The sequence below is a fragment of the Vulpes lagopus genome, chromosome X, assembly GCF_018345385.1.
Source record: "Vulpes lagopus strain Blue_001 chromosome X, ASM1834538v1, whole genome shotgun sequence".
NCBI classification, from domain to species: domain Eukaryota; kingdom Metazoa; phylum Chordata; class Mammalia; order Carnivora; family Canidae; genus Vulpes; species Vulpes lagopus.
Window position 1 is genome coordinate 80,226,225 of NC_054848.1, and position 18,597 is coordinate 80,244,821.

General features: G+C 33.5%; 1 protein-coding gene across 2 annotated transcripts in view; it reads left to right on the forward strand.

Moving 5' to 3' along the window:
- Positions 1-17,941, forward strand: part of TBC1D8B (TBC1 domain family member 8B) — a 69,716-nt gene extending 51,775 nt beyond the window's left edge. For both annotated transcript variants that reach the window (XM_041742315.1, XM_041742316.1), the window contains exons 11-21: positions 2,419-2,536; positions 3,453-3,738; positions 4,645-4,774; positions 6,100-6,198; positions 9,029-9,097; positions 9,275-9,515; positions 10,327-10,392; positions 11,870-11,953; positions 12,848-12,904; positions 14,258-14,355; positions 16,253-17,941. In XM_041742315.1, the coding sequence (XP_041598249.1) occupies positions 2,419-2,536; positions 3,453-3,738; positions 4,645-4,774; positions 6,100-6,198; positions 9,029-9,097; positions 9,275-9,515; positions 10,327-10,392; positions 11,870-11,953; positions 12,848-12,904; positions 14,258-14,355; positions 16,253-16,648 (1,644 nt within the window). In that variant the 3' untranslated portion in view covers positions 16,649-17,941. The remainder of the gene's footprint in view (positions 1-2,418; positions 2,537-3,452; positions 3,739-4,644; positions 4,775-6,099; positions 6,199-9,028; positions 9,098-9,274; positions 9,516-10,326; positions 10,393-11,869; positions 11,954-12,847; positions 12,905-14,257; positions 14,356-16,252) is intronic.
- The last annotated feature ends 656 nt before the right edge of the window (positions 17,942-18,597 follow it).

The window sequence follows — 18,597 nt, forward strand, 5'->3', positions numbered from 1 at the left end:
GAACTGGAGGGTATTGTGTTAAGTGAAATAAGTCAGTTGGAGAAAGACATTATCATGTGGTTTCACTCATATGTGGAATATAAGAAGTAGTGCAAGGGATTATAAGGGAAGGAAGGGAAACTGAGTGGAAAAAAAATCAGAGACGAAGGCAAACCATGAGAGACTTCTAACTCTGGGAAACAAACTGAGGGTTGCTGAAGGGGAGGTGAGTAGAGAGATGGGGTAATCGGGTGACAGGAATTAAGGAGGGCATGTGATGTGATGAACACTGGGTATATATGCAACTGATGAACCATTGAAAACTACATCTGAAACTAATATACTATATGTTGACAAATTGAATTTAAATTAAGAAAAACACTAAACTTGAAGTCAAATACAGTGCCAAATCTGGCAAATAATTTACATACTTAGTACAATAATCTTTTTTTACTGGAGTTCAGTTTGCCAACATATAGCATAACACCCAGTGCTCATCCCGCCAAGTGCCCCCCTCAGTGCCCGCCACCCAGTCGCCCCAACCCCCTGCCCACTTCCCTTTCCACTACCTCTTGTTCGTTTCCCAGTTAGGTGTCTCTCGTGTTTTGTCACCCTCATCTATAAGAAAAGCATTAAATATAAAAATGAGCAATGAACATAAAAAGATTAGTTATAGAACCAAAAATACAGATAGATTAACAAAGCCTAAAAAAGTAAGTCCAGCCTTAAAGAAATTCAAATTAAAACCATGAAATACCATTCTCACTATCAAATAAAAAACAATTGGAATTCTTACAATTCTCAGTATTTAGTATAGGCAAAGAAGCAGTGAAATAAGCATTCGAACACTATTGATCAGAAATATAAATTGGTACAATCTTTCTGGAATACAATTTGGCAATAATATCATATCCTTTAAAAATAGTATTTTTGGGGGGCCTGGATGGCTCAGATGGGTTAGGCATCTGCCTTCAACTTGGGTCATGATCTCAGGGTCCTGGGATCAAGCCTTGCCTCTGGTTCTGTGGTCATCAGGAAGTCGGCTTGTTTCTCCTCCTCTGCTCCTCCCCCTACTCATCCTCTCTCTCTCCCTCAAATAATTGAATAAAGTCTTCAAATTAATAAATAAAAATAGTTTTCTTTAACTGAATACTTTCATTGCTGTATATCTTTCCTGAGAAAAGAGTTAAGCAATTGGATGAAGATTTATATACAAAGTTGTTCATCGCAGTGTTATATATAATAGTGGAAAATTGGATCCAAACTAAATGTCCAACAGTAATAGAATGGTCAAGTAATTTATAGTATATTCAACTTACTAGATTATTTCATAGTCATTAAATACACTGTTTTAGAAGAATTATTTAATGGCATTGGAAAGGTATAGTGGGATGCTAAGTAAAAAAATCAACAGTTTGGAATGAATTTTAGAAGGGGAAAAAGAAAGGAAAACACACACACAAATACATCAACTTGTTAACAGTGCTGATCTCTGGGTAGATAGGATACAGGAGATTTAATTTTCTTCACTCATTTCCATTCTTTCCAGATTCTATTCATTAAGGGTTTATTGCCTTTATTATATAAGTGCTGCGGCCAAATGTTATATAAAAGTAATGATCTGACATTTGTATGCAAGATAAATTAGGAGAAAGGGTGGAATAGAGAAGATAAAGCAGATTTAAAGATATTTTATGAGAGACTCTAGGCTATAAAGACAATTTGTATGTGGCAGATAAAGGGTTTCTAGCATGATTAAAATTAGGATAGCAAAGAGAATCCTATTTAATAGAAGAAAGATGTTTAGTTTTGAACACAATTGAGGATGATTGACATCTAGAGGGATGTTCTCCTATAGGTAGTTGAAAATACAGATAGAATTTGTTTCTCCAGTTTTAATGTTTTTGAAAATTATGTCTTTTCCAAGATTTGTAATAAGATATTTTATTCATTGAAATTAGTCTCAAATTATAGAGGTTTTACTTATTTTGTTCTATATTCATATTACTACAGTTTCTTTGAATTTACTGCTAAGTAACTGATTAGCAAATGTTAGTCTGACTTCACCTTCTTTTGCTTTGGACTGGCTCAGAGTTCTTACATTTCCATTATGATTACTTTTCATAGTTTTTATTGCTGAAAACAAGGGTTTGAAGAAGAAATGTAGGGACGCCTGGGTGGCTCAGTGGTTGGGCGGCTGCCTTTGGCTCAGGTCCCGGAATCAGGTCCCACATTGGGCTTCTGTGGAGAGACTACTTCTTCCTCTGCCTATGTCTTTGCCTCTCTCTCTCTCTCTCTCTCTCTCTCTCTATATATATATATATATATATATATATATATATGAATAAATAAATAAATAAATAAATGTTTTAAAAATGTAATTATCACCCAAATAGTATGTATGTATGTATGTATTTATTTTCTTTCTGTGACTTTTAGGCAATGAACATCTTAACCTCCGTGCTGCTTCTGTATGCAAAAGAGGAAGAAGCTTTTTGGCTTCTGGTTGCTGTGTGTGAACGAATGTTGCCTGATTATTTTAACCGTCGAATCATTGGTAAAACACACAGACACACATCCCATCTATAAGCACATATTTCTTTTCTAAACAATTTATATGTCTCTTGTCTATCCAATTATATATCAAATGGAAGAACTGATCAGTTAGGTTTTGAAATATACAAAATAGAAGCAATATCAAAATGTCACATTCATTGACATGCTCAAGAAGAGCTTTTTGTACTGAATATATGATTGGAAAGATTGTTTATGTTGCTTTTTTAAGATAAAGTGCTTGGTTTTTAAATAAAGTAGAAATTTAAATTTACCTTCTCTGTACTGCTGAAACAGTGGTGGTCTGAAGTATCCAGAGCTACTGGAACATTTTTAATAGTTTCCTGATGAGAGATAGATAGCTTAAAATCTCCACATTTATATGAATGGTATTGATGATATCTGCAAGGTTTGAAAGAAGGATCAAGTTCTTGGTTTGTTCATTATATAATATTTTCTTCAGTCATCAAATATTTATAGATTTTGATACTACTGCAAAGCCATAGGTGGTCTCTACTTTGTACCCTCATAAGCCTTCAGTATTATGGCTGGGTTATTGATCATATTGTCTTTCATTACAGTTATTTGTGTATTTATCTTAAGTTCTACTAGATATTAAGCTCTTTGAAGATGAGGCTATTTCGTTAATTGGTGTCTCTCTTATACTACCTATTATAGGTTTCTGCACATAATAAAGATTCAGTAAATTATTGTTCAAATGAATTTGAACTGAGTTTCTCAAGTGCTTCTTGACATACTTTACTAGCAGATAAAGAGATGTGTGAAATATAGAAAAGACACTCTAAGAAATTCATAATTTAAAGAAATGAGATATATTGGCATCCTAACAAGTGCAAAGGTATCAGAAACAAATCCTTTTGAAAGGTGTTCATTTTTAAACTTCCTTTTATGTTTGCCAGGTGCCTTGGTGGATCAGGCAGTCTTTGAAGAACTTATCAGGGATCACCTTCCCCAGCTGACAGAACACATGACTGATATGACCTTCTTTTCCTCAGTTTCTCTCTCATGGTTCCTCACACTTTTTATTAGTGTGCTTCCTATTGAAAGTGCAGTGAATGTTGTGGACTGTTTCTTCTATGATGGAATAAAGGCCATTTTACAACTGGGATTGGCAATACTCGACTACAATTTAGACAGACTGCTCACATGTAAAGATGATGCTGAAGCTGTGACAGCTTTAAACAGGTACTGTCAGAACCATAACGTTTCACTCTGGAGAGCCCTTTGGAGATTATGTCATTCAACCCCCTTATTTTACAGATGAGCCCTAGAAACTTTAAACATTTTGCCCAATTTCACAAAGCTAGTCAAATGAAAAATCTAGGACTAAAGTCCATTTCTCAGTTTCCCAATAGAATATTGTAACAGTAAATCCCTTTTGAAGTAACCTACTTGATAACATATACATTTATACTAATATTGTGGATTCCGCATGCGACAACTTTCATAGTCCCAGTTTGAGCTATAAAGTGTTGTTGTGTAAAAGTAATTTTAAGGGGGAAGGGGAGTTGATAATTGTTAAATATCCAGTGGGGGAAATTGTTCTGGTTTTCAAGTAATTTTAATCAGGTAGGCTGAGTTTTATTTATCCAGTGTTTTTTCTGTGAATGTTATTTTATATTGGAGTACTTGGGTGTTGTGTGTGTGTGTGTGTGTGTGTGTATACACGATATATGTATACGCTAAATGAATATTTGAATGGTGCATCAAATGCCACTTTGTACAGAATAAAATATAAACCCTCTGGCATTCAGAATGCTCTATGTTAAGGCCTCAATGTACCTTTCTTATTTCTCCTTAGATGCCTGTACATACCCTATATTCCATTCTTACTAGGCTATGTGGTATTTGCTGAGGACTCTATTTGCTTTCCTCATGCTCTCCTCTCTACCTCTGAAAAACTTTCTTCACCATCCCAGTCCCCTCCTTTGTCCTCCTAATTCTTAACTATCTTCAGGTTCCACTTCTTCATAAGACCATCCTCTGTCCTCTCGGTTGACGTTAACCTCTAAGTAACTAGGAAGAAATTAGCTGTCATTTTCTCTGCATTTTACTTCCACTGATTCTTGTATTACTGTCACTTTTGGATAGGTTCTTTGACAGCGTCACTAATAAGGATAGCCCATTGCCTTCAAGTGTTAGGCAGAGTTCAAACGTGAGTGGTGAAAAAGGCAATTATATTAGAGTGGATATTGCAGATTTGATTAGAGAGTCAAATGAGGTAAGTTTTTTTTTATACCACAAATATAATTACATAGCATAGTTTAAATGATTAAATGATAGTTGTATCTCTAATGGTATATTAAGAATAAGAATAATATATGTAAAGACATAATTTAAAATCCAGTTTCACTTTATTTATTTATTGGTGTATTTTTATTGATGTATAATTGACATGCAATATTATATTAATTTCATATGTACAACTTATTGATTCAACATTTGTATTGTATACATTGTGAACTGATCACCACAATAAGTACAGTTACCATCTGTCACCATACAAAGTTAATACAATATTATTGACTATATTCCCCATGTTGCACTTTATATCTCCATGGGCTTATTTAATTTTACAACTGGAACTTTGTACCTCTTAATCCCCTTCATCCATTTTACATCCCCCCAACTCCCTTCCCTTCCAGCAACCACTGCTTTGTTCTATCTATGAGCCTGGGTTTTGTTTTGTTTTATTTTTTAGATTCCACCTGTAAGTGAAAGCATGTGGTATTTGTCTTTTCCTGTCTGACTTATTTCACTTAGCATAATATCCTCAGGTCCATCCATGTTGTTACAAATGGCAAGATTTCATTTTTTCTGTGGCTGAGTAGTATTGCATTGTATAAAAAAGAATTCTGTGAACTGTTCTAGGTTATTCCTTCAGTTTGCTATTACAAACTGTAATATAATGTATTATGTATATAATATAATATATAATATATTATATATAATATTATGTATAATATTATGTATAATAAAACAATACTCACTTGCTTTCACAGATAATGACCACTTTTAAACATCTATAACCATATAAAAAGGTGAAAGTTAGGGCACCTGGGTGGCTCAGTCAGTTAAGCATCTGCCTTCAGCTCAGGTCATGACCCGGAGTCCTGGGATCAAGTCCCTCACTGGGCTCCCTGCACAGCAGGGAGTCTGCTTCTCCCTCTACCCCTCCCCTCTGCTTGTGATCTCTCTCTTCCATGCTCTCTGTCTCTCAAGTAAATAAATAAAATCTTTTTTAAAAAGGTGAACATTATTCTCTTCTTAAAGACTTAAGAATTTTTCCAATGTTCTTGCACTTAGTCTAGACACATAGTAGATGAAATTCTCTAGTAAATATATAGGAAATATATAGGAAATTATAGAAAATATATAGAAAAACTGAAATGTGGGAGGTGAAAATTTGCATAACCACTGAACAAGTTAGGAAAATAGGTAGGAATAGAGCCAAGGCCTCTGAGAATTGAGTCTGGTGAAATTCATTTATAAGAAAAGTGGATATTTATTATGAATGAGTATCTACTGAAATCATATTTTTTACAGAAATATGGTAATATTCGCTATGAAGAAATACACAGCATGCGCTGTCGAAGTAGATTATATGTCATACAGACCCTAGAGGAAACGACAAAGCAGAATGTGGTGAGTATCTACCCTATGGGGGGAAACTAATTGGAGTAACATTTTTTCCCAAGTTCTTTTAAAAAGTTGATTTTCCATGTGAAGAAAATGAATATAACTAAACTTTTGAGCTAGATTCTTGTCACAGCTTAGCTTACTATAAATTTTTTTGAGAGGTAGTAAATTATTTTCTTCTAGTCGAATTATGTTGATTTCTCCAAAATGTTCTTTGATCTTTAATATTGAATGCTTGATATAGGCATTTAAGCATAACATATTTGTGACATGCTTCATCAATAAGAACAGCTGACCTACATAGTAGTCAGTGCTGCTAATACATATTGTTATCTTTGGAAACCTAAGATAAGGTTAAAAAGATACAAAACAGTATGTTTTAAATACTCTCCTTTTTATTTTATTTTTTTAAATACTCTCCTTTTTAATATTTGGGTGGCTACATATGAAGCTGTTAATATTGGTTGCCTCTGGTGAATGGGATTAATAGAGCCTGGGTGAGAGAGGGAGAGTTTTACTTTGCTGTATATACATCCTTCTGTACCATTTCAGCTTTTATCATAAACATGTATTGTTTTTATTAACCTGTTTGCTTGAAGGCCACATCCTCAGAGACACCAATCTGAGAAAATAAACATTTCTGAAGATTCTAGGTTTATCTTTCAATTAAATAATTCAGTGACGTTACTATGACGTAGTTAGCATAGAGCTATTATTCTTATATATTAACATTAAAAAATAAGCAAAACATGTTCACTGTAAATAATTTAAACATGACAGAAATATAAAAAAATAAAAGTTCCCTATCCCAGAAGTAACTAATATTAAAATTATTTGGCATATATCCTTCCAGATATTTGTCTATGTATATATAGATGTAAATGTGTGTGTGTGTGTGTGTGTGTGATGGGGTGATAATAGTTTTTAAAATGAGATCATATCAGTTACTTTGTTCTGTAGCTTACTTTTTTTCACTCAGAAATATATTAGTCACTGCATATCAGTACATATAGGCCTCCCTCACTTTTCCTAACGTACCAAATAGTATACCATAGTAGGCACATGCTGTACAGGTGACCCTTGAAAAACACAGAGGTTGGGGGCCCTGGTTCCCTGTGTACTGGAAAATCCACATTTAACTTTTGACTTCCCAAAAACTTCTGTACTCTTGAACAGCATAGGTTTGAACTGTGTGAGTTCACTTATACATGGATCTTCTTTGATAAATACAGTACTGTGAATTTATTTTCTCTTCCTTATGCTTTTCTTAATATTTTTTCTCCTCTAAGTTTACTTATTGTGAGAACACAATATATAATATATATAACATACAAAATATGTTAATCCACTATTTATATTATCAGTAAGGCTTCTGGTCAATAATAGGCTATTAGTAGTTAAGTTTTGGGGGAGTCAAAAGTTATATGCTGATTTTTGTGCAAGGGGTTCAGTACCCTTAAACCTCACATTATTCAAGGGTAAACCATACTAATAGCCTACTATTGACCAGGAGCGTTACTGATTCATTCAGGTTCAGACATTTTTAAAAAATGAATATTGAGTGTTAGTTTTGATCAAAAGACTTTTCCATATCTTGATATTATATATTTTTCCAGCTTTGTTAATGTAGTAAATTATATTAAGGAATTCCTAATGTTAGACTTATGTTGGATTCTTAAAATCCTATTTGGTCATGTCATATTTTTTTTTAATATTTTGCTTTGATGATTTTACTAAATAGCTATGTTCTTTACATCTATGCTGAAGTGACATTAGCTTACATTTTCTTTCTGTGTGTATGCTAACTTTAGTTTTCATATCAGGGTTGCACTCATGTCAGAATGAATTTTGGAATAAATTACATTTTTCTATGCTTGAGTATAGTTTAGATCAATAGGAATTATACATTACCTGAAAATTTGAGTGATTGAGCCTATAAAACCATCTGGATCAGCTGCCTTTTGGTAGAAGGCAGATTTTTTTATTACCTTTTCAATTTTGTCTGTTCAGAATTTGCTCTTCCTGGGTTAATTTTGGTAATTTATTCTTTTCCTAAAAAAATTATCCATTTCATCTAGACTTTTAGATATAATGATATAAAGCTTACAGAATTCATTCAACAGATAGTTAATGCTACCTCCTCTGTGCTGGATACTTTTAATGACCTCCATACCTGTGTTTATATTATCATTTTACTTCTCAATGTTTATTTGTGTTTTCTTTTATCACACTTGCCAGGTATTTGTCTATTTTACTTTTTTTAAATTAACCAATTCTTTTATTTATTGAGTATACTAGGTTTTTAATTTCCACTATTTTATTAATTTTTATTTTTACTTTTGCTTTTAGATTTCTTAAATACCAAAATCATTATACCATTGATACTTATTTGTCAAGTTAAGATAAAATTACATATTTTCTAAGCTCATTACTTCTTGGATTATGTTTCTTGGCACAGAGAGGGAATGCACATCTCTCCCAATGTCTTTGAAGTATTTCATGACAGTCCCACTTGATGACTTGACAGACTGTTTACGTGGCAAGAGAAATATATGGAATGAGACTTAGAATACCATTGCTTATATTTATAGACATTAAATGGATGTCCTTTTGGCAGTTACTGGGTATGAAGGGATAAAGGTGAAAGTACACATCAGAGTAGAATTGAACTGTAGTCTATGTACAACCTTTTTAAAGGGCATAATGGTGCATTTATCTTTGTTATTTAAAAAGTTCAAAGAAAATCATTTTATTCTACCAGAGGGAAATTTCTAAATGGGTTCATGTGTTAAATACTGAAGTGTTAAATTTTAAATTGCTTTTAATCTTTTTAAAGGTGCGTGTTGTATCACAAGATGTGAATTTGAGCCTTCATGAATTGAATGAACTTTATGTCCTCTTTAAGGTACAGTTGTTTTTCTTCAGGTGAAAAATAATACTTTTAAGCAAAATTTTTACCACCTACCACTCTTAAATATTTTATAATTATTTTAGTAGACATGCTTAACAGAAAATAATTTTATAAATTTTATAAATTCTTTGTATGACTTATTGACTTTCCTCTTTTTATTTGTCTTAATAGAAAGAGCTGTTTTTTTCCTATTATTGGTGTTTGAGTTGTCCAGTATTGAAGTACCATGACCCCAGTCTGCCATATTTGGAACAATACCAGATTGACTGCCAGCAGTTCAGAATGTTATATCAGTTGTTGAGCCCCTGGGCTCATGCTGCAAACAAAGACTCACTAGCCTTATGGACATTCAGATTGTTGGATGAAAACTGTGACTGCCTTATAAACTTCAAAGACTTCTCCTCAGCAATTGGTAGGGTGAAGTCCAATAATTTTCTTTTTTAAAAGCAAAAAATAAGATACCCCTAGAAGTACTTAGTACTGCCTGCTCTTGTCAATTTAGTTAGATTTTATCAGCCTGAGTTACATTAGATTTTATCAGCCTGAGTTACATTAGATTTTATCAGCCTGAGTTACATTATCCCCAGCTTTAGCAGTAAGTGGATCTTTTTCTGTGTTTGTAACTAAATCTTAAATATATTGGTCTCATTTTGACCCAACACTCTCAGAAAAGCAAGCTGTTTAGATATGGATGTTTTCAAGGTTAACATGAAGGAAGAAAATGTCTATATCTCACCCAATTCAGACACATGGATACTTCAAGAGAAGCTTCCCCCCCCCTCAGTAAAAATCAACCACATAACCTAGAAAAGTGATAGAGAAATAATCCTAACAAACATGCTGTACCTATAGATAGTTCATCAGTTACATTGTTCCTTTGCTTTTCCACACCCTGGCATACTTTCTTATTAGGAATTAACCTTGAAGAGGAGTTCTCTCCTCAAATGAGGCATAAGGCCTCATTCAAAAGAAAAAAAGAAAATTTAGTTTGGGGGAAGGGAAATTAGCAGGAGAGTTTTTTTCCCTCTGATGAAGGGTATTTTGCTTCTACACGTGAAGAAGAGAATCTGGCTGACTGGGTGGTGGTTTAGCTATTAGCTTAAGTAATGGAAAGTTTATGAATCCTAATTACTGGCTAACATCTGTATCTTAATCTGTGTTGCTGGAATGGATTGAATGATCTTTGAAAACCTGAATATTTGTAATTGAATTTTATTGAACAGATACAATGTACAATGGAAGTTTCATTGACAAGCTTAAGCTGCTTTTTAAGCTGCATATTCCTCCAGGTAAGAGTTTAACAGTCTTTAATGATGTACAGGAGTTGATTCCATTTTAACAAGTATAATTTCAGATATTCGATTTTAATAAGTAGCATAATTTTCAATATGATATAAGGTCATTGCTTCATTGGGACCATGGATCATATGTCCAGTACTTTTGCTGATACAAGGTTATAGTGAAATCTATGGAAGAGATTCTGTATAACAGATGGGTTCACAAGTTTCCTTCCAGTGAGTAGGTTAATTTAATGATAGTTCATGTATAAGAACTATCTAACATTTTGAACATTGGTATAATATTGAGATGTGATGTTGTTATTGTCATTGAGGAGTAGAATTTAACTTTCGACAAGCTGCCAAACTCATGGAATACTACAGATTATTCAGAAAAAAATGAGATTTAGGCAGCAGGAATATTAAACATTTGGAAAAGGAAGCAAAAAACAAAAAAACACTCCCATTTATTGAGCACTTGCTCTGTTGAGGTGTTTACTTTTACATGTATTCTTTTACTTAATTCTCATAATATCCCTGAGAAGTGGTATTATCCTTCCAAGTTTGATGATAAGGAAAGTAAGGCTTAGAAAGACTAAATTATTGGGCAAAGATCACATAGCTAATAAATTGCGTAGCTGGGATACAAACCTAGGTCTGACTCCAAAGCTTAGGTTTTTTTTCTATTCTACCATACTACCCTAATATTACCATACCATGCCAGTTTACTTTGGTGTTTTCCACGGACCTTCAGAGGCTGCCTTTCCCAGGCCTGATCCATATTTTGGGAAAACAGCCTTAGGCTTTAAGCTAAACTAATGTTGCAAAAGTACCATTTAGTTTAGATAGGCTAATTCACACAAGCAAGTGGCACCTCATAATTTGTCAAAACTACACCTGGGATTCCTTTTAGAGTCTTCCTAGGATAGCCAGGAACCACTTTTTACCAGACCAAATATCTAAAGCCATCTTTGACTCTTCACACAAACAGAGCATTTAAAACCAAAGATAAACCAGCTAATAATTTAAATATGAAGGACTTTACATTGTCAAGTTAGATTACTGTCAGAATATCTGATTTGCCATGGAATGAATTGACTTTAAGTAGAAGGCTCAAAAATGGAAAAAAAAAAAAAGAAACCACTGTGTATCTGTTAAAGCCCTCAACTTCATGTTTGCCTCATTATTGAAGATGTTCTTAAATGACTGAGGTTACATTTTCAGAGATTTCAAAATGCCAGATTTTTTTTATTTCGACTTGTAATGGCTCTCAGAAAACCATTGAAAAGCAAGTAAGAGAACTACTAGAACTCAAAGTGATCAACTACTTCCTGTTATTTGCTATAGAGTAGTACCACTTGTACGTTTCTTCACGTCTTTCTTACAGTGACCTTTTAACTCTCTGCCCCCAGATATGCTTGATCACTTATTATAGGGCCCATTTCTGTCCCTTATTATTAGTAAATTGATTCGGGTTATCTGTTTTCAGCTTATACTGAAGTGAAATGTAAGGACCCTTCAAAAGGAGATGAACTTTCCAAGGAAGAATTACTTTATTTCAGTCAGCTCCATGGTAAATACCTGTTTAAAATGTATCTTTTTTTGATGATTAGTCACTCATAGAGATCTTCTTGGCTTAAATAATTTTTTACCCAGCTATCATTAATAAAATTTGAGTTAATATACTTCATATTTTTTGTGCTACCATAACACACAGTGTTAAATGCTAAATGTTAAAATACAGTGTAAACAATAGAATCTTTGATGATTGAAGGTCATAGCTATTATTCAAACAGTGAATACTTATAAATCACTGTAGGTATAGGAGACAGGGATGAGTCTGTCTCTAGGACATAATTTAGAAGTGTTATAAACTTATTTTTGTGTCCTTTACCTCTTTTTTCATAAACATGAATGTCTTATAAAGGTCTAAGTCCTGTTTAATGTATGTTTGTAGTTACTCTATGTTACTGTTTGAACAATAAGTTTGAAGAGACTAATATATATAGATAAGGGCACAGAGACCCAGAAAGGAGAAGTGACTTGTGCAAGATTTTACAATGAGGTGTTGCCACAATCAGTGTTCTTTCTACTATAAATGTTCTTGAATACTTTGTCTTCTGATGAGAGGAAGTCATGTCAGCTTAAATTTGTTTCTTGTGGGGTGCCTGGGTGGCTCAGTCAGTTAAGCATCTGCCTTCGGCTCAGGTCATGATCCTGGGGTCCTGGGATCGAGCCCCACGTTGGGCTTGCTGCTTGGTGACGAGTCTGCTTCTCCCTCCCCTTACTCCTGCTCTCTCTCTCTCTCTCAAACAAATAAATAAAACTCTTTTTAAAATAAATAAAAATGGTTTCCTGAATTGAAGAAGATAACATGTACCCAAGTCTTTTTATAAAATATTTTACTTTCAAAAGGTACTTATTTGTTAAATATTTTACAAAATGCAATTGTTTTCTTTTCCTCTAGTTTCCAAGCCTCCAAATGTGAAAAAAGTGGCATCATTAAAAAACAGCCCTGAAAAAGGTATTATGATTAGGAATATCATTTAGTTAAAGTTACTGTTTTTGTGAATAGAATTAGCCACAAAGGCAAATAGTGGATTCCCTTTAAAGGACATTGATTTGTTCTAAGAGCTTTTTCACTTTTTTGTGTTTAGTTTAATAATTTAGTCTTTTTTGTCTTGATACTTAAGTCTCAGAAATTACAGTAAATGACCCATATTCATTTAATTTTGCTATTTTAAAAATACTTATTTTTAATTACAAGAGTAATAATAAAAGAAATTTAAACAGAAGTCTTCATACTCCCACTGAACTCCATCCTGAAGTAAATATGAAAACATTTTGTTCTATATCCTTTCCAGACCCATTCCTATGTATATACACATATAGACATCTCTTTTTTATAAAAAAAGAAACATTCCATAAATAGTGTTCTACAAGTTGCTTTTTCAATTTTGTGTTATATCATTGTTGTGTTTTCATGTCAGTACATTTGGATCTGTCTTATTCTTTTTAATGGGCATAGAGTATTCCATTGATTAGTTGTACCATAATTCCATAACTAGACCAATATTGATGGACATTTAGGTTGTTTCCAGTTGTTTATATTGCAAACTATGTTGCAGCAAACACTTTATACTTACATTATAGGATACTTTCATACATATTTCATTAGGATAGGATAAAATCATAGAGGTATGAGAATGCTGTGCCAAAGAATATGCACATTTAATATTTTGATTGAGGCTATCAAATTGCTCTCCAAAAGTCCATCATTCTTCTCATGTTTCTGAGTAACATTTAGTTAGAAAATAATAAATTGCTAAAGATCTGTTTAAATATGGCACCTTCCCTAGGTTGTTCAGTATATCTACCTAGTTTTCCAATGGCCTTAAGTAATTATTTATAATCATTAAATATCTTCATTAAACTCTTCAAAGGAATGAATGGATAGTAGGTTTTTAAATTTTTTTAAGAGCCACCATGGACAACTTCAGAATCTGCATATTAATAACATCACATAGAAGCTATTTTAAACTTAATAGTATGCATGAGGACAGCTAAATGAAATTTACATTGTCAAGCCAGGGTATACTGTTTAATCTAAAATGCATCCTTCTCCCTCTCTTCACATCTTCCCTAGTCCCCAGCCTCCCCAAAGTAAAAGTTTTAGTTTAATGGAAATGGAAAACACATTCTGAAAGCCAGTGGGTGAAATAAAAGATAAAATCAGATTATTTCCTGGGTTATTAAAAGGTGGAATCTTATATCTTAATGAAATAATTTCCAATTGTAATTATTTCTTCTGATATTTGGGAAAATATTATGTTCATAAAACTGTTCATTATGAAATGGTTTTATTCCACTTATACAGGCAAAGGAAAAGTTGATATTCAAGCATATCTAAGTCAATGGGAAGATGAGCTTTCCAAAAAAGAAGAAAACATTAAGGATTTACCAAGAATGAATCAGGTAGAGTATTTTCAAAGAAAAAATTCTAGGTTCTTGTTTGTTTTTATGAATGTGGGTGTATCCAACTCTAAAATAGCTAATCTTCTATTACAAAAATAGTTAAATCTATATATCATCTCTGTAAGTTTCAGATAAGCACAGAAGAGTAGGAACAAATTTTTTAATGGCTTTCTACTTTAAACACTTAAATGCATTTAGTGTTTCAGAATAGTTGCTCTGCTATGACAACATTTGTGACTCTAGAAAAGATGTGTGTATAAACATACATTTCAGTTTTTCTTATTTCCAGCTTTATTAGAAGTGTTCATTTATTCAGTAAACATTTTTTTTAGTGCCTACTAGATGACAGACCCAATGCTAGGTACTTGGAATAAGAAGTTACTAAAATAGGTCACATGCTGGTTTCTAATCATCTTGTATTTGAACCTGCTGGAACAATACTAATGACTACTACTTGATACAATTCTAAATCCATCTCTTAAGCACCCTTCAGTCAGTTTATGTTCATATGTTTTTTAAATTTAAAATCTGTTGGTGTAGATACTGAGGATTTCCAGAACATTACCAAAATGAGAACTATCAAATAACAGTATTCCTCGTGGACTGCGTAATTTGGTAGCTGAATAAGTACTTTTTTAAATGAATCAATATGATGTTTATTCTAAAATTTTTTCTAAATAAGCAGTATACAGACTAAGGTAGAAAGAGAAATAAAACTTAAAAGTTTGGTACTATTTATTTTGATTAAGTATATCCTTTGCATTTGCTTTTTACTTACAGATAAACTTTTCTGTTAAGGATGATTGACTTATAGGACTATTGTATTAGAATTGTATTTTTTTTTAATTGACAAATATCTTTTAGAAATGTCTTTGGATTATCTAGGGGCAATTAGCAAACAAACCAGATTTTTCCTCCACTTGGGTCCCACCCCAGCCTTTAAAGAGAAACATGTCTAAATGGGTCCTGTAGAGCTACCTTGTACTACTAGATAGTTCCCAAAATGTTCTTCCATAAATTTAAGTCGTCCTAGTTGAGCTGCCCACTCTAGCCCTTTGGAAAGATCAAGAGGAACGCATTATTAAGCCTTTCATTAAGATTGGTTAATGAATGAACAATCCATGTGTAAGGAAATAGGGGAATTTGTCTAATTAAAAGTACCACTGGGGCGCCTGGGTGGCTCAGGTCTTGATCTCAGGGTTGTGAGATCAAGCTCTGCGCTCAGGAGGGAGTCTGCTTCCCCTCTCCCCCTCCCTCTCCCCCTCCTCTTCTCCCAAGTAAATAAATAAAAATCTTTAAAAAAAAAAAAAGTACCACCTAACATTGAGGGAATGCGGTCAGGTAAGCTGCCCAAGAATTATTGTATATATAATATATGTATATAATGTATTGCTATTAGGCAATGTATGAGAAGGAATTTAATTTAAAAGGAATTTTCTTCCATGGTTCATACCCATCTTTCTAGAACCAAGATTTATTTGGGAATTAATCATTAGTTTCTTTAACTTCTATGGCAAGGGTTAAATGGTACAAATTCTAAATAGGAGACTGTTCTAAGTTTTCTTTCTTTTTGCTAAATCTAACATCAATATGGTATTTCTTTTTTGTATAAATTTATTTAAAAAATTATTTTGTATTGGTGTTCAATTTGCCAACATATAGAATAACACCCAGTGCTCATCCCATCAAGTGCCCCCCTCAGTGCCCGTCGTCACCCAGTCACCCCCACCCCCCGCCCACCTCCCCTTCCACCACCCTTAGTTTGTTTCCCAGAGTTAGGAGTCTCTCATGTTCTGTCTCCCTCCCTGATATTTCCCACTCATTTTTCTCCTTTCCCCTTTATTCTCTTTCACTATTTTTTATAAAAAATATGGTATTTCTAACTTGTGTCTTTCAGTCACAATTCATTCAATTTTCAAAGACCCTATATAATCTATTTCATGGGGACCCTGAAGAAGAGTCGTTATATCAAGCCATTGCTTTTGTAACCAGCCTTTTGCTCAGGATGGAAGAAGTTGGAAGGAAACTACATAGCCCTACAGCATCAGCCAAAGAATTCTCTGGTACAGTCTGTGCTTCTGGAGGACCCAGTGAGGGGAAAACAGAGAGCCACTTGAAGAAAGATCCCTCCTCTCTGAGGGAAGAACCTCAGTGGTCATTTGCATTTGAACAGATTCTTGCGTCTTTGTTGAATGAACCAGCATTAGTGAGGTTTTTTGAGAAACCCGTAGATGTAAAAGTGAAACTAGAAAATGCAAAGACCTCTCAGTTAAGTTGTAGAACCAAGATATAAGTTTCTTAACAGGAATTGCCTATTATAGACAAGTTTACCAAGATTACTGTAGCTGTTAGCCTGATTCTTGGGAATAGGATCAGGGATTTATCTTGTTACCAATGTGTTTGAAGATTAAAAGGAAGATATGTGAAAGCACAGTGATTCATTGCTTTGTGGTAATCTCTAATTTTGATATTCTTCATTACAAATGAACTTTTTTATAGTTCACATGTTATGCGATATCAGGGAAATACTCTAAATGTTCCCACCAGAGGGCACTACCATATCACTTTTAGTAGGAAAATTCATAATTTGTGCTATTTACATATGAATTACTAACAATTTTGAAAATGTAATGTTATGTTTGAGTATTATTGATGATGACTTGTCATTGATAAACCCTACTTTCCAAATTGCCTCAGTTCTATTAGAATGCTTTAGAATTCTGGGCTCTTAGATCTATAGCCTTAATTATCTAAGTGATTACCATATGGGGACCTCATTTTCAAGTTAACTAACTGAAATAAGACTAACTTTTTAAAGTTAATCTAGTTTAGCTTTCTAATAATAAATCGTTTTTTAGTAAGTTGTACATTCTTCCTACCTGAGTGGTTCAGAAGCTGCTGACACACTTCTAACTGTTACTGATAAAAACAAGTCAAGAACTCAAAAGATTCTGGGCTAATATAAGAAGAAACAATATTGGATTTAATTTTAAGCTGGATAAAGCCAGTCTCATAGAAGGGTTAAGAAACAATACAGTTAACTATATAGGTCTCTCATTAGACTGAGCAATTACTTGAAATTCTTCTGAGCACTGCTGTTTGTGGCATTTGCCTCAGAGTATCCTGTGACTGCTTTGGTTCTAGCTTTAGATTTTGAATTTTCACCAGTCATGTTTTAAGCTACATTAGATAGACTGAATTACTGTATTAATCTGGCAAGTTCATAAAGTATACTTGTGTGTAATGATAGTTAAAGTAATTGCTGGTGTCTAATCTAAAAAGTTTTGACCCACCTATCTGATTTAGATGTGTGATTTCCATATTTTATGCTGCTTATATTTCAGTCATTATAATGAAAGTCCATTTAGAGATAGTGGGCTTTGTTAGCACTTTAAAGGAAAAAAAAAGCAAGCAAACCTATTCAATCTTCTGTGCTATTTTTGACAAGAGCAATTTATTAATCAATTGACTTAGGAGAGGGGAGAGATAATCCACTGGAGCTTCTTATTTCACAAAACGCTTTGGTTTTAAGCCCTCTGGCTTTTCAGATATGAAACAATAAAAGGGCAAAAATTCTTTAGAATAACCGAAGACGTCTCCCTTTCTGGAAAGGAATTGATTTAGTCAGCCTTTGATAAGAGGACACTGTGAACAAGGCCTAACACAAAGACAGAGGGTTTCATCATCATAGACTATGTTATTTTCAAAGCGATTCAAGAATTTTAAGTTGATCATTTAAACTTCATAAGTTGGACTTGGCCAAACACTAGTGTTGTCTTTAAAATGATTTGCTCAACTTTCTCTTTTCAAAGAAATTATCACTTAAACATAGAGTTGGTAAATAAGCTAATGTGCCTTTTCTCAGAAATGATTTGCTGAAATGTGTCCACATTTTAAAATTTTTTTAAATTTTTATTTACTTATGATAGTCACAGAGAGAGAGAGGCAGAGACACAGGCAGAGGGAGAAGCAGGCTCCATGCATCGGGAGCCCGATGTGGGATTCAATCCCGGGTCTCCAGGATCGCGCCCTGGGCCAAAGGCAGGCGCCACTGCGCCACCCAGGGATCCCTGTGTCCAAATTTTAGAGCTTAGTGAATAGTTTATATGTACACTATCATACATTTGCTATTTTGCAATGTTTGTTAAATTATAGTAGCTCTAGAAAGACACAAGGTTCTATGCTTGTATACAAAGGCACTATTGCACATACTGTTGAATATTTTGTCAGTTACATTTACAA